The following is a 23,554-nucleotide window of genomic DNA, read 5'->3' as shown; positions in this document are numbered from 1 at the left end:
ACAATTTTGTATAATTCTGTATAACCGGCCTCTGGCCAGGTTTAGTATAATTCTTTTTCGAGACCTGGATTATAGTAAAACTTCAAAAAAGGAGATTATGTTAAGGAGATTATAAGAATCTGAGACTATTCCATACTAATCCAAGGAAGAAAGCAATTTCTGTAAATGTCAAGTGTGTGTGTGCTTGTGTGTGTGCGTACTCACGGTCAGGAGCTGTCGTGGCCATGAGGTGTGATGTTTTACAAACATCCAGACCGTGGATTGACCCGGCATGGAAAGTAAACAGGCACTCTGGATCTGGAGTCTGCACATACAGATGTAACCACAGCCTTTGTTTCACTGTTTAGGACCCACCATCACTTCTTAATAGCAAGCCACAACACAAATGGAGTCATATTTTACTTCTCAAATTCATTTAAATAACATGTTTTGTTTGAACCTGTGATCATAAAATCACAGGCAGGTTTAAACAAAGATAAGGGGCCAGCCTAAACCCTGAAAAATATAAGGTGGTCAAATGTATTTGGCCCTATAGTGTGTCTCTGGCTGCCATTTGTATATGCAAGCTGAAAACTAGGGGAAAAATGTGGAGTAAAAATACATTACAAAATTACCTTTTCATTTGAAAACCTATTTACTAATTAGTGAAAAGCAATGTTAGTTAGCGGGAAAAAAGTACTAAATTGTTGCCATGTGGTGATGCCTAAATAGACTGTACTCTAAGAAAAAGTTAGTAGTAATACCCTTCAAAATAAAAGCAATGGACTTTCACCCACAGGCAAATAGCCTACTTAGGACCTTTTACCTATTTATCCCTTTTTCTCATTATATATTTAATCGTTTTTAGTCATCTATCATTAATATAATTCTAAGGACTGAAACTAAACTAAACTAACTCAAAATGTAATGTAAAAATGGTACAATGCTGTTACGCCTGGAAAGGCTCTACGACAGACTTCTGTGACCCACCCCAACAGTTGAGACACCAAAGCCAATAATTGTCGGAAATAAAAAAATAAACAAACATGTAAATGATCTGAAAATCAATTCAGGGAAACCATCTTCACTCACAGTGTTGGTGAAAGAAAGGTCCAGTTTCCAGATGGCTCCATTGGAATCCTGTAGGAACACACCGTACAGACTCTAGCGTTATGGTGCATTGTAGACACAAGTGTTGATGATTTTGCATCTGACCTGGGCAAACCAGATGAAGGAGTTGGGCAGGGGGCTCCTCACCACAGATGACAGGCAGACATTGTGTCCAACTACCAGCTCATTAATGGGTTCCATTTCTAACCTTCCACTGTGTGTGTCAGCCATGTTGATTTTCTCAATGTCCCAGCCCTGTGGCAGAGTTACATAGTAAGACATACACCTTACATACAAATAGAATAATGGTGTGGTTTCCACATGCAATAACAGATTTGTTCTTTTAAGGGTCAATTCAAAAATGAAATGAAAGCAGCTCCAAATGAAGAACTAATAATGAAGTTCCTTCATTAGTTCAAAAGTAATGAGAGACTTGTTCTTGTGATGTTGATGAGTCATACATTGACAATTATTAACACAATAGTGGTTTGTTGGCATCAGTTGAATAATGCTGTGTGAATGAAAGTGTCTGTAGGTGGTGACCCTGTGACACACTGGCATCCAGTACAGCAGAAATGGGCAACTTCTATTACAGCGGGGGCCACAAAAATATGATAGTTCGATCCGAGGGCCACATTATCCATATTAATGTCAGCGTTCATAATAACAACCAATCTGTTCATAAATAAAGGAATAAACAACAAGGTTTTTATGTGTATTTGTTTGTTGTAATTTTTTGTCTTTTGTTTGTATTTTGTATATTTTTCTGAAATTTTGTGTATCTTTGTTGTTTTGTGTGTTTTAGGAATTCATTTTGTGTAGTTTTTTTTTATTTGAGTGTTTTTTTTTGTAGTCAATGTTTATGGAGTAATTTTTGGTATATTTGTTGTCCTTTTGTGTATTTTTTGGTCATTTATAGGTTTTTAGAGCAATTTTGTGAATTTCTGCTGTTTTGTGAGTTTTTCTATTGTCTTATGTGTTTTTGAAGTCATTTTGTGTGTTTACTTTAGGGGCCACACAATATTAGACAAATAGCCGCCTGTAGCCAATACTGTCTCCTGCCTTGTCAGCATGAATAAGCTGCATGTGATCCCCTATAAACCTGCTCAAAATAAAACACGTAGAGAAGATTAATCGTACCCTGATCACCCCATCAGAACCGAAAGTCATCAACAGTCCATCTTCTAAGGAAAAGGGCTGTGCTGTCCCCACATGACAGCTCTGCCGCTCTATTCGGCAGATCTCCACTTTGATGGCCTCTCTATCCCACAGCAGCAGGTTACCCCATTCTGTACCTGTTACCACCTAACCAGGAGAAGACTCAGTCAATTCAGAACCAAAAGCACTGGTGAAGTAAGAAACCAGTCAATTTGTTTGTCGTGAACCATTAAATGGGCCAGAATATTAATGGTATTAAAATCATCGGAGGAAAATGTAGTTAAAATCTGTCCTTAACATTTGCTTATTGGCCTTATGTTCAGTAAAAATATAATTGACCTGTCATTGGTTTGACAAAGTTGTAGCTATATATTTCATGTTTTTTCTGACTTAAGAGAAAGAATGTTTTGTCAGAAGTAGGGGGGGGTTTAGTTGTTTTTAACATGGGGGGACAGGAGCGGAGAGTAGAAATATTTGCGTACTAATGGCACCAACAAATCAGAGCTGTTATGAATATACACAAACTTGACCAAAAACAAATTGTGACATCAAATTATTCACACAAATGACCTTTATCTGACTTCCAGAAGCTAGTACAGAGATAGTGAAAATTATAAAAAGCTGTCCCTGTGAATCCTTATTTTTCTGCTCCAAATGAAGTATTTAGCAGTGCATTTGTTTTTAATTTCTTTACTAAAATGCATGTGTCTTACACTACATCAGCAACAAGATGGTTTCTACAACTGATTTTACTGTACCAACCGGTGACAGAAGTCAGGCTCAGTTTAAATTGGTCACAAAGCCAGAACACATCTCTTTTCTCTAGCAGAACTTTATCCTAGTTTCCTAAACACATGAAGAAGCTGGTTGTAGGATCTGTATCAATTAGCAAATGCCACATTAGGATTGTCTTTGGCTACAAGCATGAAAGGAATCTGAGCTGAATGTCATCTCTGAACTGAGAAAGTTATAATGCCAGGTACTGCATAACTGGAGCAGGTGACCTACCTTTCTATCAGGAAGCTCCACGAATCCCTCTACGTCAGTGGCTGATGTTTCCCCAAAATATCCCATAACCCCTTGCAATTTGAGACCTGTGAATGTGGGAGAAATAGTCCAAAACCTAAACAGGATGCAAAAAGAAGAAATAAAATCACACAATGTCACATAAGGTCTTTTTTCACAACAAAAGTCTTCACTAACTAATGTTTTTTGAAGGAGGTAGAAAGCAGGATTTTTAAATCCTGGCCTGAGGAGTTTGTTGATTACTCTGATGACTTGAAATATGCATTTGTAATATTAATATTTTCTCATCCTCTAAAAAGTCTTTATCTTCATAATTATGACACTCCTGCCAAATAACATGAAGATACATGACAACCTGAGAAAATAACAAACATGAAAGAAATTCTTTATGTTTACACAATGCAATGATATCAGTAAACAAGTTCTTTACAGACAGACACCACTCTTTAAAGCTGGGGTATGTAGAATCGTGAGGCGCTCCACGCTCCCCTCCTAAACAAAACTTGCGCGCACGCGCACACTGTGGAACTCTTTGCGACTGTTTTCTCCATAGAGACGAGTAACAAATGTAGGAACTTCATCTTGTGTTATTGGAGAGTTTTCTGATGTTTTCGAGACATAAAAGCACGTATCACTCACTGCTGTGAGGACAGTAAGAGGGTCAGAGTCACAGCTGCTCCGCAAACACAAGCAGTCATTTCTCAGCTGATCAGAGCAGACACACTGCGTCCACACTGCAGATGAATTGGGTCTGTTATTTCCACCTTAGATCATTTTTAATAAGCTAAATATTCCGTCTGTTCTCACTCTCTCTGACTCGAGGCGGACTGCGCTGACTGAAAGCAGACCACTCGCAGTTCGCTGCACACACCGACCCTGTGGACTCTGTTCCTCCTGAACACGTTTTTGCCTTTATTCTGTTGCTTCTCCATCTCGGTCTTCCTTTTTCCTCTTGATTTGCCGTGTAACTGCTGTGCCAAAAGCCGGATAAGAGACTTCAGCTAGAATATAGAGCCATGGGACTGTCCCTACTCTCAGATCCAGAAAGCGCATCAACTTTTGAAGAGCAGCTTGAGCAGCCAATAATAATGCTTAAAACAGCTCATGAGATCACCCTGTTGGTAGAAACATCTCTGATTGGCTGAAGTCCAGCATCACACTCATGCATTTTTAAAGATCATTTACAGAGCCAGGAGATGGAGAAGAGATTCACTGTCCACTCAGAACACTGGATTACAATATGCAATACAATATATTAAAAATGATTATTGATTTTTTTACCAAATAAAAAAAAAAAAAAAAAAACTTACATACCCCAGCTTTAAGCAGTGTGGACTAGTAATAACGGTCACAAAAGCTTAAATGTTACACAATAACCTTGCCTGGGAATTGTTTGAAAAGATGATGCTCAATTCACGTGTTCCTTTGCAGATTAGTTGGTTTTAGAGCTATAATATAGTCTTTAAACTGAAAAACTAAAAAAGTTAGAAAAATACATTTACATACATTTTTTTATGAAGCATAATTTTATTAACACGAGTATTTCTTTTTATGATTTGCTTTTATAATTTAAAAATGTCATCTTTTTCCCCCATACCTGTATATTTGCTGGAATTTACCAAATATTTATCAAACTATTTTTATATCTGTTTATTTATTTTAAAAACAATGTTTTTCCCTGACATTTTTCAAAGCAGTGATTTGTGGTGTTCAGTTTGTTAGTTTCAGTGGAATTTTATTGGATTGAAATGCCAAAGTTCAAACTCACTAACGTGTCCTGATTCAGTATATAATCCTTTTCATTTCAATAAAACAGCAGCTCAGGATTAAAAATAAATAAATACGAGATTAAACCGTCAGGGCTCTAATTATAATGAACAAGTTCAATATTTCTGTTATTGCATCCTTCCATTTCACCATAACAAGATGATATCAGTCAGATTGAGCTGTTTGTCATTCAAAGAAGTGCTTTGTTTCCCCAGGAACCTTGAAGCTTTGAACTAGTATTTATCATAAAAATGTGCTCTTTTTTATTTCAGTGAAGTACATAAAGCTTTATTCATATTTACATCTTAGTCGTTTACATAAAATACCTTCTTGTGAAGAAAAGCCACACCTGGAGCCACTGGTGCTCCTGCTGCACCTTCTGTACTTAGCCTGGAATCCATCCTAATCTCCTTGTATTATTATATCATGTTTAATACAGGCGATTACAAAAAGTAAGGAAGTGGGTGTGGCTTATCTCCAGGCTAGTCAGGGGTAATCATTGTGTTCCTTACTTGACGTGTCCAGTTCCTGATGAGGTGAGCAGTTCTGGGTTGTGTGGGGAGAATCTGACTCTATAGACTTCTTGTGAGGATGCCTTGCACCTCAGCATCACTTCCTCATGTCTCCAGTCCCACAGAGTCAGCATGTAATCTGGGGCTCCGCCCACACTGGCCAGTATGCTGCCATCCAGGTTAAAGTCCACAGAGCTGTACACTTGCTCTGTGCCTCCTGCACACATGGCAAATAAGAAAACAGCCTCCATCATCCAAAATGACAAAAATGCTTAATAGATATTATGTATCATGTTTACCTCTGAGGATGTGGTAGAGTCTCAATGAGGGATATTCATAGACGAGTATGAGAGGCTGGTTTCCCTTCTCAGCTATGACAAAGTACTCATTACTGGGATGAGCCTACACACAAACATACATAAAGATATACATGTGATTAATATTAGTCACAACAAAAGAAGCTGGTCAGAAAACTGGGGACAGAAGACTGGAAGTGGCCTACATTACAGGTACTTTGTTAAATATACATTTGTTGAGCAGAGTATGCATGATAACATCGTCAGTGTGTCAGGAGATCAGCTTACTGTGATAGCACCTATTCCTTCTCCGCTGCAGGAACGCAGGTATCTCTGCTCCTTGGTGTGAACTTGCAGCAGTACAAGCAGGTTTCCTGCTATAAACACTAGAGTTCTGTCATCCAGCAGCATCAGGTTTGATCTGCGCTCGCTGTCATAACCAAAGGAGTGACTGAGGGACGGATGGATGAGGACCATAACCTGGTAATGCACTGTTGACTACAGCCTCACTTTATACAGTTACACATACTTCTGCCAAACTTACAATTATGACTTCAATTATCCATGTTCAATTACAACTAAATTGATTATGTTGACCAGCATTTTTTCCAATTACAATTATTATTTTCCCCCTGAAATCAATTACAATTACATCCTAAATGACTAAAGTTCAATTACAACTAATCACACTTACTGAGCCTTTAATAAAACAAAAAGCCCATAAAACGTAACTGTACTGTTCTCACTACGTGTTGTATACGCCCAGTATGTTAACGCAGATAAACAGCAAGCCAAACTCGAATTTACGAGCCAGGTTCAGAGCGTCTTGCTCCCTTTATTCACAAAACCTTGTGACATGAAGACTCATGCTATTACGAGTGAAACTGCAATAAAGCAAAACACAAAATAAAATGTACACAATTAACCACTTGGTCTTCTTGCAAAAATATAAACATTTAAATCACTACTAAACCATTAAACAAATGCAATGTCATGTAGACATGCTTACAAGATGTAAAAAGTAACAATAATATTTCTGCTGTTCCATTATGTACCACAAGATGGCGTTTTTTGCATGGCAATACAATCTAATAGCAGTATTTTCAAGCCACAAAAACGAACTCTTTAAACACACATAAAGTATCTAAAAGTTATACAATCAGGTTACTTTAGCTCTTAAACAAAGTATATACTCACAGCCATTGCTTTCTGAAGTGTAGAAGAACTTTAAACCAGGAAGATGTAGCTGTATGTTCACATCTATCCACCATTACACTGCACACTGACGCTAGCTGGCAGGTTTATTACCCATGATACCTTGCAACTCTTACAAGCCTCTTCAAAATAAAATACACCTTTGGGTAATATTAATGTGCATTTGTGCTTTTAACATTACAAACTAAAACTGGAAGACAACAATTATAATCAACTATTTTTAAGAAACAAATTAAACTATTTATTAACCTGCAGGGCAGAACACTCCCCGTCTGGCATGATAATGCCACTACTTGAATACTTTACTCATTACTGGTCATTCTCAAGGAGAAGAATGACTTCAGAGATGGGCCGCAGAAAAGTCTTTGCGGTTCCCTGGGATGATATCCTCACCTCAATCTTGCGCACCTTACCATCACTGCTGGGGAATGTTGAGGTGATTATAGCCATTGGCCATGCATTTCGGGCAGCTTGTGATTGCTTCAGGAGCACAATATCTCCAGGTTGCAGGTTGCAGCAGGTCTTGAGCCACTTTCGTCTTGAGTGAAGGGTGCAGATGTATTCGTCTCTCCAGCGACTCCAAAATTCATTGGCGAGGGCTTGTACCTTTTTCCATTGACTTTTGACAAGTCTTTTCCAATGAACTCTCTTGGTGGAGGAAGAACAGGTGGTTTTTGTGTCAGAAGCATTGCAGGTGAAAGCAGAAATGGTGATGAGGGGTCAGATGAAACTGGGACCAGCGGTCTTGCATTGATTATGGACGAAACCTCAGCCATCAAAGTGCACAGTACTTCATGCGTCAGACAACTGTGTTTGTTCTGCAGAAGCATAGAGTCCAGTATCTTTCGAGTGACACCAATCATCCTCTCCCAGATACCTCCCATGTGAGAGGCATGTGGAGGATTAAACTTCCATGTGCAGTCATTATTGTGAAGATAGGCAAGGATTTTTGTTGTCTTCTCATCAGGCTGATTCATTTCCCTCATTTTACTTTTATTAAAACTGTATTCTGTAGATAACCATTTATTTTATTAGTATTCTGAATCAATCTATTTCATAAATAATAAATAGCAAAATAAAAGTAGATGAATGTTGTGTTCTTGTCATGGTATGGTGTGGGTGTGGACCCAAAAGCAGAGGCAGAATTAGGCAGCAGGCAGGTGTAAAGTTCAAAAGACTCCATGTTTAATCACAAAAAAACTAAATCCAACAAGGCACAAGGAAAACCAGGGAACAAACGCAGCAGAACACGAGGAGGGTCAACATTACAATGATCCCACAGTCATACTGTGTCCAAGCACTCAGCTAAATAGTGAGGGAATCTTGATTGGGAATGGGCCACACCTGGGTGGAAACATGAGGGAGCTAATCAGTCACCGACCAAGCACACAGACATCACTGGGGGTGGAGCCACAAGCAGGAATACCTGAAACACAGACAAGAGTTAAACTAAAACACAGAATAAACAAAGACTCAGAACAAAAGTGCTAAACACAAACAAAACAGAACCTGACAGTGCTACATCTTAAATTTGTGCACAGCTTTTATCAATATTTAAATATGTAACAATTTCTAATCACATCATTCATATCCTACGACTTGGTTTGCTTGATAGATCAGCCATTGGGTTCAAAATATTTATTTTTTTCCCCTTCAGATGCACTGAGGAAATGTGACGATGTCATAGATGACTTCACCTGCAGGAAAACCAGGAGAATAAATGAATAAGGATGGACTGAAGGATGGATGGATGGTGCTTTATTAGCTTGTGTTGGTTAATGCTGCTTTATAAAGCACCACCAGAAAATCACACTATTTTTGGTTAATAGTTTATTTGTGCAATACCTCTGAGAACTTCAATTGTTTAAGTTGATGTGTGTTCATTACTGCAATTTTAGTATTGTAGTATTGTTTTGTGGCAAAGTGACTAATGTGTGCACTAATGTCTTCAAACTGCAGCTATTTCAGTTCAATTAATGTTTGGTTTGTTAATTTTATATTTATCTTGTTTTTTTGTTGCAATGCCTTCCTCTAATAATATTAATCATGTGTAATTTGACCGTGTTACTAATATGTTTAAATTGACTTTCATTTACTTGTGTGTTATTTTATAATTGGATGTGAAACTCTTTTGTCAAAATTAAATAAAATGGCAAAAAAGTAGAGAGAGATCTGAGGTATTTATTTCATTTCAATAATTTAACATGCATAGCTGTCATAAAAAAATGCACTACATGTAGTGTTGACCTTCAACAGCATGTGTAAACAAGGTGGGAGAAAAAAAGACAATATTGGGATTTATATAAGGGAGCCCTGATACACCATATTTGTTATTGTGCAATATTTAGTTTTTTATTTTCCTTAAATGTACCCCTTTTTTGTTCTTTGCTTTTGAAGAAGTTGGAAGTTGAGTTCATTATCCTAATGGAGTTTGTATTTTTGCAAATATTTAGTAAAAGTTAAAACAATTAATAAAAAACAACACCCAGTGTTTGTTTTGTTTATTTTGCTTATGCATTTCATGTGTTTCAGCGTACGCCACCTGAAGTGATCTTACCTACGCACAGTTTCATAAATGTTGGGAGAATATGGAGGCTATATTAAATAATTGTTTATGTTTCTTTAATGGTGTTTTACGACGTTGATTTTGTTAGATGTTAAAAGCTTGTTCATGTGGATCTAAATTTAATATTTTGATAAGCGCATTGAGATGACTTTGTTGTAAATTACGCTATATAAATAAAGTTGAATTCAACTGAATTGAATTAACACTTTTCAGCAGAAACATATGAAATTGTCATTGGTGTTGACATTGGTGGTCACGATTTGGAACACCCTGCTTACCCTACCCTAGTGCTCACGGAACGTCACTGAGAGCATGTGTTTGTTCATGTGCACACAGCAGCCTCCGTTTGGGTGCTGTAAGTGACACTGTGTTGTTGCTGCTGCTGCTAGAATGGTGTGTGCACATAGAACAGACCTGGGCACTTTACGGCCCACGGGCCACATGCGGCCCTATGGTTGACTGACCGGCACCTCATGAGTGTGCATTGCTTTTATTTTGAAGCTTTTGTTTTTTTACGTCGCGCATTGGTACGTAAGCAGTAGTGGAACAAATCAGCGCTTCAGCACCACGGAGAGCGACCGCTTTATTTTGACACACTTTATCTATTTCAACTCAGAGCCTGTATAAGTAGCTATAAAGTTTAGTAAAACTGGCACAGTGGCCCACATGTTCACAAACACAATTTCAATATGAAGTACTAGAAGCTCACTGCATATCAGTCCATTTACAGTTATTTATGGTCACTTTTTACTGGATCCAAACTGAGATGCCGCTCCGTCCGCTCCTCGTGCACCATTGCCTCAGCAGTCCTCCGGTGGTTTTGCACCGAGCCTGCGCACGCATGCACCTAACTTAGTATGACTCATTTCACCCCCAAATGGTCGACTAAAAAGAGAAAGGTAGATGCTGAATGCAGGGTTTTCAACAAGATGTGGACTGCCAAGTATTTATTTACCAAAGTCAGACGTAAAGCGGTGTGTTTGGTTTACGGGGACCAGATTGCTGTGTTCAAGGATTACAATTTGAGTCGACATTACAAGACAAAACATTTGGAGAAATATAAAAACTTGAATGATGGTGAGATGGTGCGGATATCGGAAGATTTGGTAGCGAAGCTCCAAAAGCAACAAGGATTTTTTACCAAGCTTCACACATCCAGGGATGCTGCAACCAGGACCAGCTTTGTAATATCACTAAAAACAGTAAGCCATTCTCACAGGGAGAGTTTGTAAAAGAGTGCTTGGTGGACTCTGCAGCGCTGATTTGTCCTGAAAAAAGAAGCATTTGAACAAGTCCAGCTGTCCAGGCGCACAGTGACGAGAAGGATGGAGGACATTGCAGGAAATTTGGAGCTTCATCTGCAACGTGAAGTGGCAAATTCTGACTTTTTTTCCTTGACTTTGGACGAGAGCTGTGATGTCCGTGACAGCCCAGTTACTTGTATTTGTTTGTGGGATTACGGAGGAGCTGGCAGCAATGCGCTCAATGTAAGGGACCACGACAAAGAGATCTGTTCACGCAAGCATGGACACGCTGGGACTGAAATGGGACAGACTGACGGGTGTCACAACGGATGGTTGTCAAAATCTAACAAGTGAGTGAAATCAACGCAGATCAGAAAGTGGTATTTTGCATTGTATTTTACATCAGCATGTGTTGTGGAAGTCAGTGCTTAAAATTGACCATATGATTAATGTTGTAACTAAAATATTGAACTTCATCAGGGCACGAGCTTTGAATCACAGGCAGTTTGTTGCACTTTTAGAGGAGCACAAGACTGAACATGGAGACATCAGCTATCACACAACTATCTGATGGCTCAGCCTGGGCAAAGTGCTAAAAAGAGTCTGAGATCTGAAAGCAGAGATCCGAGAGTTTTGTGAGAAGAAAGGCAAAGACATCTCAGATGAGAAATGGCTGACAGATTTTGTATTTGCTGTTGACGTGACTGCACTGATGACTGCACTGAACACCAAACTGCAAGGCAAGGGCCTTTTCGTCCATGAAATGCACAACCTGGTGAAGGCTTTCATGGCCAAGTTACAGTTTCTTTCAAGGCAACTGGAGAGCAACAATCTCACTCACATGCAAACCCTGAAGGAAGTCACACCATCAGATGATCACCTTCGCAGGTACTCATCTATGTTAGGAGCACCGCATGGCAAGTTTTCGAGGCGATTTGAAGATCTCAGAACAATGGAGAGTGAGATGCACTTGATTTCCTCACCATTTACCTGCAATGTGGATGATGCACCAAGTGATGTCCAGCTGGAACTCATTGACCTGCAGTCTGATGCAGAGCACTTCAAGTCACAACCACTGCTGGATTTCTACTCTGCTCTTAAGCAAGAGAGGTTTCCAAACATGAGGAGACATGCTCAGAAGATTTTTGTGCTCTTTGGCTCTAGCTACATAAGTGAGCAAACATTCTCAGTGATGAAGTTTAACAAGTCCAGGTACAGATCCTCTCTCACTGATGATCATCTGTCAGCTGTGCTTTGCATCTCCACCTCAGACATTCAACCTGACTTTGATGCACTTGTTAAAGACCAACAGAGACTAGATTTCTCTCACTTAATAAGAAAAAAAACTGGAAAAAAAACACACAATGAGTGTGAATGTGATTAACCAACAAATGTAGGCACGTAATTGTTCCACTATGTCATACAATGTCATACTGAATGTGGCTGAATATGTTCACTAATATAGTGAATCAAAAACTGTACAAATGTTCACATTTTGTTAACCATTGTTTTGTGAAGTTTTAGTGAATAAATGTCATTTTTTTCTCTCTTTTATTGCTCAATTGTAACATATATTCTCACCAGTCTTTCCAGCTTATCAAAACAATGTTATTTACTGCTTTATATAAAGAAACACAATTAATGTTATGCAGATTTCAGTTCAGTTTTGGTCCGGCCCTCCATAATATTTTCTTGTTCTCACGTGGCCCCATGTAAAAAACAATTGTCCACCCCTGACATAGAGAGAAAGAAGCGCTGCAGTAATATGCTTTTAACAGAGCATGTTATATTACTGTGATGTTGCTGTCGGACTAAAGTTAGCTTGTTAGCTCCTGTGGGAGGGACTTTGGGAAGTTTGGAGGCAGGGCTAGAGAGCAGCGGGGAGGGATTGGGAGAGAGGGATCTCAGAGGTGTGCACGGCACCTTTAAGGAGATGGAGATGTTCTTTAGGTGGTGGAAGGCTGTTTTTGTTTTTGATTTAATCTAACTGCTGAATGTCAAATCTGAGTCAATCAGAACAATCAAGGTTCTAGCGTTTTTCCACCTGTTCTTTGATCACCACCAGTTTAAGTCAATTATTATATTAAATGAGATGTAGAGGCTCTTAAACTATAACACGGAAGAAGAACATGGAACATGAACAAATGAATACATATTTACATGTTTATTTGTTTCAAAAAATGATTGTGAAAATCCCAAAAAATTATTTCAAACAAACTATTGAATATATGTGTTTACAACAACAAGCGTTTAGCAATTGAAAAAGAAAGTCTTGATTCTTTTGAAATGGTTTTGAATTGTCTTCTTCAAAGAACCAAAACAGCCGGTAACTCCATCTGAAGACTGATCCAGAACGTCATCATTTAAATGAGGAGTGGGAGCAGACACCAAGTCCAAGTCAGTTAGAGGAGGGAGACCATCAGCTTCTGCAGTGGCCAACTTCAGTGTGTCTCTATCTGATGACTTGGATGCAGAGGCATCATCCAGAACAGACTTTTTATCTGATGCATGGCAGGAGGTCTCATCAGCCTGTAATGAGGGTTGATGGTGTCTGATGGTCTCCTGCTGGTTGAGGTGGGATGTTCTGAAGAAAGGATGGAACTGAGCCTGACAGGGAGAGATCCTTTCATTTCCATCCAAGCAGAGAAGCTGCTTCAGCAGGTCCACGAAGGCTTCTCTGTCCTCAACCTCACCACTTTCTTCTCCTGAATGAACCTGCATTTAAAATACAAAAAACTGGTCATTACATAAACTCACACATCAGACATATCGGTAAGTAGTTTATGGTCAAGATATCTCACAAGCTTCATGACAGTCAAGATTTAATCAGAACAATGACTAGATTTGGAAACTGCTTGAAATGTTTTTTATATTGACATTTATGAAAAACTTACATTGACCAGATCATCCAAAGTAGAGATCTTAACACTATAGTGTTCCTCCTTAGTTGAGATGATGTTATGAAATTCATATTCCTCTGGTGTCTGGGGAAACAAGATGAGTGTTATGAAATTCCTTATAAAGTTACATTTTGGTGAACTTGAGTTTACCAGAAAAAAAAAAAAAAAACTTCTACCATCAGTCGCCATTTTGAGCCCTCCTCGGCCTCACAAAAGAAGACACTGGTGTAAGCCCCGGCCTGAAGCTGGTCGTCCCTCGGTAACCCAAGGAGCTCTGAAACACGCTTCATCGTTTGGTATTCACAGAACACAGAGAAGAGGTTTTCTCCAATGTAGAGGAATACAAGCACACAACCAAGGGCCCACACATCAATGGCCTCACTGACAGGAAGGCCAATGGAGACTTCAGGAGCCCTGAGGAGAAAGGATGTGAGATAAGAGTGAGAATCTATGACCAACATATCAATACAATGCATTACAGATTTGTCCTAACCACAGCTAAGCCATGTGAGGAGAAATCCTCCTACCTGTATCCTATAAGCTGAATCTCAAGGCCAGGCTTCATGCTGGAAGTTTTAACAGCCACACCAAAGTCGATTAATTTCACCTTCAGTTCCTGGATATTCCCACTGACCACCATGACATTGTCAGGTTTTATGTCTGCGTGTGTGATTCCAAGGCCTTTTAGGGCATCTAAAGCCACCAATAGCTGCAGAAACGAGATCAGAAGACACAGGTTTAGAACAAACATTGTCCATTTGTTATATGAGCTCAGGTTTTAAATCAGGAATTCTTTCATTTTTTGTTTCGGTGTTACAGTAAGTCTAAAGTTCTGCGTGCCAACCATACCTGCTCAGCAATTGGACGGATATAATTCACACTCAGGGATTCCCACTCTCGGTTTTTCATCAGAGTGTAAAGGTCGATCTCAAGAAGTTCAAATGCCAGGCAATTGTAGCCCACGTACATAAAATGCTCGTAAAATGTAAGCAAATTTGTACGGTCAGTATCAAGGACACTAATTATCTTTAGCATTGAAATCTGTGGAAAAAAAAACAGAAGAAGAAAAAGACAATTAGATGTTAAATACTTTGGCTGGTTCCAACAGGTCTTAGAAAATCTTCTATTGTGAATTTGCAAATATCACAAAAGTGCAAATGTGAACAAAGTTTGGTTTCAATGTTGATATTAACAAACATGTCAAGTAATAAGTACAAAAGCTATACAAACAAGTGTAAATGGACAATGGCTATTAGCTTAACATTTACATGTTTATAGATATGATATCTAGATGGAATATTGGGTTAAAAATATACAGATATTTTAAAAATAGATTTGTGTTTTCCCAAAATTGTATTGAACAGTACAATACCATGTTAAAGTGATTACACATTAATAACAAAAATATTGTTCATAGAGTTTAGATGTAGAGAAACCTGAGCCATCAAATGTTAGAAGGTGTAAACAGGTACCTCATGCTCAAAATAGTCTTCATAGCCCTCCTTGATGATTTTCACAGCCACCGTCTTGTTGTTCTTAAGGTTCTGGCACTTCAAAACCTTCCCAAAGCCGCCTTCACCAATACGCTCCAGGATGGAGTAATCTGCAGTGCTGCTGCGGAGAACTGGACGTTCAGCTGCTGTGAGTGTGGAAAGAAAGAACAGAGGGTCAGTATTGAGTAGTTCAGTCTGTGTCTGTGTCTGTAGTGAACAAAGGTGACCATATAATTGTGTTGTGAGGAAGGGCCTTAATGACACTTATACAACAATTAGTCATTTGACTGGACAAGAGACATTCAATGAGTGCTGATATAGACATTAATCAACTGACAGTTAGGAAATGTTTAACAAAATGTGCTTGCAATACTGTTGTATAGAAGCAATATATAAAGGTAGATATGTTGCAAAATGTGAGAGCTTATAGAATGTGATCTGAGCTTGTGTATAAAAAATCCTCACACACGTGAAATAAATTTACACAAATGATGGAAAAGCATTTAGAGACTGATATTTACACATAAAATGACAGCTTCAAACTTGTAATCCAACATTTATTCACATGTTTTTTAATTACGGTAAACAATCATTTGCGCAAGTAATTAAAAAAATATGTGAATAAATGTTGGATTACAAGTTTGCAGCTATAATTTTATGTGTAAACATCAGTCTATACAGTTTTTCTTGTCATTTGTGACATTAAAAGTTTTTCACATGTGTAGATTTTTTATACACAAGCCACTTTCAAGTCTAAAGTCCCTATCTAAAGTATAAAAACCCTGTTTCTCATTGAGTCTTTTTTACCTGCTGCAGCTGAAGTATCAGAACACAGAAAAGTGGACATTTTACACTCAACGTCTTTAAAAGTCACAAAAACTGTCTTCTTCACAATGTTGACTAAGATGGAACTGCTCTCTGTCTAAGTCACAGCTCTCTTTCATCTCCAGTGTGGTTTCCAGGGAAACGGTAGATTCTAAGAAGGTGATTCTTTTTTAACATGCTCCTGATTGGTTGAGGATGTGGTCAGGGTCAGCCCATTATATAGGCAATATAGGTAAATGCTAAGGGCGCCATACAGCCAGGGGGCGCCAAAATGCCTGAGTGGACAAAAAATAAATAAAAGAAATTGAAAATTTAAAAATTCAACAACCAAAGTGCTGATATTATTAGCATTATTAATAAATCGTTTTAGTTAAAAAAAAATAGTTTTACTCCAACCCTCCCCACCCCACCCCTCACATTATTTGACACCTGTGGATGGTTTGCTGAGGTGGGTTTACTGCTGCACAGGCACGGCCCAGGATGTTTTCTCTCCCAGTGCTAAGGGGTGTAGGATTGAGATGTGGGGGTGCTGATAAATACAAACAACAGTAACAACAAAAAATTACATTACTTTTATAAGGAGTTTCTCATTTTTTCTTTAATAAAAGAAGTTGAACAACACAGAATGTTAGATATAAATCAGGATCAACTTTATTTGCCATGTAATGTATGTTATACAGATGATGAATTTGACTTGGTGAACTGTGCTCTCTCTAAAAATGTAAACATTAAATAATAACAATCAACTAGAAAAAATATAAACATAAATATAAACAGTAGTTAGACTAATATGTGCAAAACTTAATAAAATAATATAACATAACAGTAACAAGAGAATAATAATAATAATAATAATAATAATATAATAATAATAATAATAATAATAATAATATAAATAATAATAATAATAATAATAATAATAATAATAATGATAATAATGATAATAATAATAATAATAATAATAGTGCAGTAGTAGTAGTAGTGCAGTGTGAGTGATGTCATTAAATATTAATCAACTTGAAAAAATATAAACATAATATGTAAATATAAACATACATATAAAATATAATAATAATAATAATAATTGTTATTATTATTATTATTATTATTATTATTATTATTATTATTATTATTACTGAACGATTATTAATAATAAAATTAATAGTGCAGTAGTAATAGTAGTAATAGTAGTAATAGTAGTAGTAGTAGTAGTAGTAGTAGTAGTAGTGCAGTGATGAGTAGTGCAGGTGAACATTTAAATTAAATAGTATGTACATGAATATTCTCAGTGACAGATTGTTCCAGGGTTGTTACATGTTTAGTTCCATGGTTATTTCACAGCAACAGGTCTGACACTCTTTGACTGTTTAACGTTAATCAGAGTGACAGCCTGGGGGAAGAAATAGTTTTTATAGCAGGTTGTTTTGGCGTACAGTGATCTGTAGCGTCTGCCAGAGGGGAGGAGTTTGAACAGATTGTGTGCAGGGTGTGAGGGGTCTGCAGTGATGTTACCTGCCCGTTTCCTGACCCTGGACAGGTATAAGTCTTGGATAGAGGGCAGTTTGACACCAATGATCTTCTCTACAGTCCTGATTAACTGTTGTAGTCTGTGTCTGTCTAGTTTGGTTGCAGATCCAAACCAGACAGTGATGGAGGTGCACAGAACAGACTGAATGATGGAGGTGTAGAACATGATCAGCAGCTCCTGGGCCAGGTTGAATTTCCTCACCTGATGCAAGAAGTACATCCTCTGCTGTGCCTTTTTTCTGATTGTGTCTATGTGGGAGGTCCACTTCAGGTCCTGTGAGATTGTAGTTTTAACTAAATTTGGTCAAAGCATATTTAACAAATTAGTTAAGCATAATACAAGTGACCACAAGGCAATGGCAACAAAAAAAATAATAAACAAAAGTCACCTATTCAACACCTGACAGCCACTCTTTCTCCTGCCAATAATCAGACAGTAAATCTAAAATGCAAAACGTCAGAGAAGAACTAACTCACCCTAGTTGTTTTATAGGAGAACAATGTGTTTGTTGTTGTTTCTGCGTGTTTGGACAGACAGGCAAGATTGCTGAGTTGAGGGTTTGACTTTCGGTTTCTCAGGTATGTTTTAACGCGTCGCATGCAGGAAAAATTGCACTCATATGAAGCAGAGGTGACAGGTAGTGTGATAGAAATGGGTAAAAATTTGTCTCTTGGTCTTCATTTTCTACAGAAACTCTTTTTTTCTTAATTATCAATTGCATTGGACTGCTGGTGAACGTTAAAATGATGCATGAAAAAGACTCTTCCGCCCTTCCATCCCCTATCACTCACACACAAGGAGCTTAACTGGGGCTACACATATTCCTGACGGGGCTATAGTGCCCCCTAGCCTCGGTGTAGCACCGTCCCTGTTGCTGCAGCAAGTGGTGTCATCATGCCTATAAAACCAAACTAATTATCTGGTGCCCAGGGAAGAAAAAACGCGTGGAAAAATGCAATAATACACAACTGCAGCCACAGGTGCAGTACAAGCGACGCCCCCTACAAGCAATTTTTCAATGCACTGAGCTTTTAAAAAACGCCCACATGTGCGGCGGTGGCCGGTGAAGCAATTTTTAATGTAACCTTGAATTTAGCCGTGAAATGGAGGTGGTAGCGTTGAGGTTAGTGGAAAGGTTCATGTCCAGGTATTGGCTCAGGGAGATCGATAGGGCGTGGTTTGTACGGAGCTGGTTTTTAGCGGCTGCAGCTAAACATTTATCGAAAAACGTGGAAAAGCCAAAGTTAAACCAATGCTTGACTATCATGGACAACAAGCTAGCAGAGCGACCATGCTAAGCTATGTTAGCACTGCTCGCAGTTAGCGCTAAACAAAAACAGATAAAGTACTAGCCTAACAAAACTATTAATTTATTTCATTGTAGTTTCACTTCATTTTAAGATAACTATGTATTTTTATGCAAATGTCAATATTGACATCACAGTTTGTGTTTCATACAATTAGGATTATCTTAATAGAGATAGCCCCGAGGCCTCATTTATTTTAATTGTGATCTACATCATAAATTACTTGACCTATAGATAGATAAACATATTATAGATGGATAAAATATTAGGAACATTATTAATATTCCTATTTTAACAAAGACTTTAACACCAGCTCTTTTGATACATTTTAGAATGTTTAAATGAACACGAGTCTAGAGGAAACTTAGACTGTCCAACTATTGAATGTTGGATAATTCATATCCCTCATTTTACTTTTATTAAAACTGTATTCTGTAGATAACCATTTATTTTATTAGTATTCTGAATCAATCTATTTCATAAATAATAAATAGCAAAATAAAAGTAGATGAATGTTGTGTTCTTGTCATGGTATGGTGTGGGTGTGGACCCAAAAGCAGAGGTAGAATTAGGCAGCAGGCAGGTGTAAAGTTCAAAAGACTCCATGTTTAATCACAAAAAAACTAAATCCAACAAGGCACAAGGAAAACCAGGGAACAAACGCAGCAGAACACGAGGAGGGTCAACATTACAATGATCCCACAGTCATACTGTGTCCAAGCACTCAGCTAAATAGTGAGGGAATCTTGATTGGGAATGGGCCACACCTGGGTGGAAACATGAGGGAGCTAATCAGTCACCGACCAAGCACACAGACATCACTGGGGGTGGAGCCACAAGCAGGAATACCTGAAACACAGACAAGAGTTAAACTAAAACACAGAATAAACAAAGACTCAGAACAAAAGTGCTAAACACAAACAAAACAGAACCTGACAGTGCTACATCTTAAATTTGTGCACAGCTTTTATCAATATTTAAATATGTAACAATTTCTAATCACATCATTCATATCCTACGACTTGGTTTGCTTGATAGATCAGCCATTGGGTTCAAATTATTTATTTTTTTCCCCTTCAGATGCACTGAGGAAATGTGACGATGTCATAGATGACTTCACCTGCAGGAAAACCAGGAGAATAAATGAATAAGGATGGACTGAAGGATGGATGGATGGTGCTTTATTAGCTTGTGTTGGTTAATGCTGCTTTATAAAGCACCACCAGAAAATCACACTATTTTTGGTTAATAGTTTATTTGTGCAATACCTCTGAGAACTTCAATTGTTTAAGTTGATGTGTGTTCATTACTGCAATTTTAGTATTGTAGTATTGTTTTGTGGCAAAGTGACTAATGTGTGCACTAATGTCTTCAAACTGCAGCTATTTCAGTTCAATTAATGTTTGGTTTGTTAATTTTATATTTATCTTGTTTTTTTGTTGCAATGCCTTCCTCTAATAATATTAATCATGTGTAATTTGACCGTGTTACTAATATGTTTAAATTGACTTTCATTTACTTGTGTGTTATTTTATAATTGGATGTGAAACTCTTTTGTCAAAATTAAATAAAATGGCAAAAAAGTAGAGAGAGATCTGAGGTATTTATTTCATTTCAATAATTTAACATGCATAGCTGTCATTAAAAAAAATTGCACTACATGTAGTGTTGACCTTCAACAGCATATGTAAACAAGGTGGGAGAAAAAAAGACAATATTGGGATTTATATAAGGGAGCCCTGATACACCATATTTGTTATTGTGCAATATTTAGTTTTTTATTTTCCTTAAATGTACCCCTTTTTTGTTCTTTGCTTTTGAAGAAGTTGGAAGTTGAGTTCATTATCCTTATGGAGTTTGTATTTTTGCAAATATTTAGTAAAAGTTACAAACAATAAATAAAAACACACCCTACCTTTCTTTTTCAAACGCTAAATGCTTGTTGTTGTAAACACATATGTTTAATAGTTTCTTTGAAATAATTTTTTTGAATTTTTACAATCATTTTTTGAAACAAATAAACATGTAAATATGTATTAATTTGTTCATGTTCCATGTTCTTCTTCCGTGTTATAGTTTAAGAGCCTCTACATCTCATTTAATATAATAATTGACTTAAACTGGTGGTGATCAAAGAACAGGTGGAAAAACGCTAGAACCTTCATTGTTCTGATTGACTCAGATTCGACATTCAGCAGTTAGATTAAATCAAAAACAAAAACAGCCTTCCACCACCTAAAGAACATCTCCATCTCCTTAAAGGTGCCGTGCACACCTCTGAGATCCCTCTCTCCCAATCCCTCCCCGCTGCTCTCTAGCCCTGCCTCCAAACTTCTCAAAGTCCCTCCCAGAGGAGCTAACAAGCTAACTTTAGTCCGACAGGGAAGGAGCAAATGTTTATCACGGTGGTAAAAACCCCCCTTGCTCAGCAGGCCAGCCCGGGAAGAAGCAACTCCCCCGGTTCACAAGACAATAAACATTCCAACAGCAAAGCTGGCTGAGATTGATTGTGAAAACATCCAAATGGCAAACCCTCAAATTTAGGTAAAATGTAAATTGCATTAAATGAATATCATATTGGCGCAGACAATACACCTCAAGAGAAGGGCAACTGTTCTCACAGTCAGAGCCACAACAATGTGATCCTCTGATCCGAGGGCCACATCATCAACATTCATGTCAGAATTTAGAATAATGACCAAACTGAGCATTAATACTGGGAATAACAACAGATTTTGTGTGTTTTTGTTGTCGTTCTGTGTATTTTTCTGTTATTTTTGTAGTCATTTTGTGTGCTTTGACCTTCGCTCAAGGTCATATTTAAGGTCAAGGTCAGTCTTCTGTTTTTCCTGCATTATATAACTTGTCAACAAATCCTATTTTTGCCAATTGTTAAATGCCAAATACATATTCACCATGCAAATACAGGTCTTGTCTAGTTTAAAAAAAAATTTGTAGTCATTTTGTGTATATCTGTTTTTTTTTTTTTTTTTTTTGATTTCGTATGTTTTTGGAGTGGGTTGATTGGCTGATTTTTGTCAAAAATTTTATGAATTTTTGTTGTCCTTTTTTTACATTTTCAGAACCATTTTGTGTAATTTTGTGTTGCTGTGGTTTATGTTATTTTGTAAAGTTACTTTGGGTCCTCACAAAATTAGACTGAAGGCCACATGTGGCCCCTGAACCACAAGTTGCCCATGTCGGTGTTAGAAGCACTGTGGATTGTTTTTGTTTGATACTTTGGAACACTTTCTATTAAGAAAAGTATATATAGTATCTCTCTCGCTGATGAGGTTCCTGTGTTTTTAGATTGTGACCCAAACAATTTTTTTTTTTTTACAGGATATAATGAGATCTGCTGTCACCTAGTGCATTTCATGAGAAATTACAGTATTTATAACAACAAAAAAACCTACCAACATGACTTTTGTGTTTTATGACTTGAAGGTGAAAAAAATGTAGTTAAATTTATGTGTCATGGTTCTTAATGTACATATCACAGCAGGATGAATAAAACGTGGAATTAAACATATTCCTGGTAAAACATATTTTTGGGGAAAAAAGGGAACATTTACAACTTTTTATTTTTTTTTAGCATAGAAAAAATGTGTTACTGCATATGAAATAAATTCTGAAACAGAAGAAATCCGACACAAAGTCAATCATGATAAATCGATAACTTTTTGGGCTCATTTAAAGTAAAAAGAAGAAAAGCACAAGTTCAAATTCTTAGATTAAACTACATTAAACCATGCAAAGTTATTAAAGAATAAAATACCAAGACTAAAAGGAAATAATGATTTTTTTTAACAATCTAAACAGAACAAGAAACAAGCCTTTAATGCCATATTTTAAACCAACTAAATTATTTTAAACACACTAACAACTAAAATCCTGAAGAGCTAAAGTGTCTTGATTATTTGAAATTATATTTTTTTAAAAATACAGTAAAAAAAATAATATTTACTCCCAATAGATTTGTTTCTGCTTTTGGTATTCATTTGTTTATTAGTTTTTTTTTCTGTAAGAGCTCTTGAAACACCAAATAAATAAGACAGAACATTAAACCTATAGTAGAAAGAATATGAACATATACGTATATAAATACAAAACATAATCAGGGTTTCCACCACGAATTGTTCACAGCATGGGGTAACATTTTGAAATGTACAACTCTTTGAGGGCCAAATTTAGTGAAGTAAAGCTTTGTTACTGCCTCACTTTAAAGCCCAAAGTTATTTGTCAGTACAAGGGTTAGGATCATATAAGTTTCTACTTCCTCCTACTCCTTATTGAACATGTACAGGCTTCACGTGCAGGATTTTAATCATTTATTCTCACTTTGCTTTGTTTGATTGTTTTCTTAATGACTATTATTAGCATTTTCATTGTAGTAAATACACTGCTGTTGTATTTATGTTCAAAATTAAATTAAATCAAATGAATTGGTGAGGGTTCATGGATGAATGTAGTTAGAGTTAAGCCTGGTATAGGTACTCCACTAATAAATACTCAGACACTGTATAGACAAAAAGTAACATTTTATTATTCTGTACAATACAATATATATGTATGTAGTTATGCTTAGCACACATAACTACACACATGAACGAGTGCATTCATTTATA

General features: G+C 37.2%; 3 protein-coding genes across 8 annotated transcripts in view; 1 reads left to right on the top strand and 2 right to left on the bottom strand.

Annotated features, from left to right (window-relative positions):
* Nucleotides 1-23,554, top strand: part of LOC114460870 (cilia- and flagella-associated protein 44-like) — a 228,515-nt gene that overhangs the window by 72,552 nt on the left and 132,409 nt on the right.
* On the bottom strand, nt 95-7,143 carry LOC114460872 (cilia- and flagella-associated protein 44-like). 6 transcript variants are annotated; one of them, XM_028442747.1, is made up of 9 exons: nt 7,046-7,143; nt 6,137-6,278; nt 5,852-5,954; nt 5,553-5,769; nt 3,256-3,370; nt 2,230-2,394; nt 1,195-1,344; nt 1,072-1,119; nt 95-304 (listed from the first exon to the last, which is right to left on the bottom strand). In XM_028442747.1, the coding sequence occupies exons 1-9, from the start codon at nt 7,117-7,119 to the stop codon at nt 110-112; spliced, it is 1,209 nt and encodes a 402-aa protein (XP_028298548.1). In that variant the 5' UTR covers nt 7,120-7,143; the 3' UTR covers nt 95-109. The 6 variants fall into 6 exon arrangements, with proteins under 6 accessions (XP_028298548.1, XP_028298552.1, XP_028298547.1 ...); XM_028442751.1 differs by having other exon boundaries at nt 6,137-6,339; nt 7,046-7,137; XM_028442746.1 differs by having other exon boundaries at nt 6,137-6,299; nt 7,046-7,135.
* Nucleotides 13,124-16,187, bottom strand: LOC114460861 (homeodomain-interacting protein kinase 2-like). Its single transcript, XM_028442727.1, has 7 exons — nt 16,074-16,187; nt 15,246-15,412; nt 14,623-14,814; nt 14,301-14,482; nt 13,950-14,187; nt 13,768-13,857; nt 13,124-13,588 (listed from the first exon to the last, which is right to left on the bottom strand). The coding sequence occupies exons 1-7, from the start codon at nt 16,111-16,113 to the stop codon at nt 13,124-13,126; spliced, it is 1,374 nt and encodes a 457-aa protein (XP_028298528.1). The 5' UTR covers nt 16,114-16,187.

The sequence above is a fragment of the Gouania willdenowi genome, unplaced genomic scaffold (assembly GCF_900634775.1).
Source record: "Gouania willdenowi unplaced genomic scaffold, fGouWil2.1 scaffold_82_arrow_ctg1, whole genome shotgun sequence".
NCBI classification, from domain to species: Eukaryota; Metazoa; Chordata; class Actinopteri; order Blenniiformes; family Gobiesocidae; genus Gouania; species Gouania willdenowi.
The sequence above is the reverse complement of the archived record's forward strand: the minus strand, read 5'-3'. Positions and strand labels throughout refer to the sequence as shown.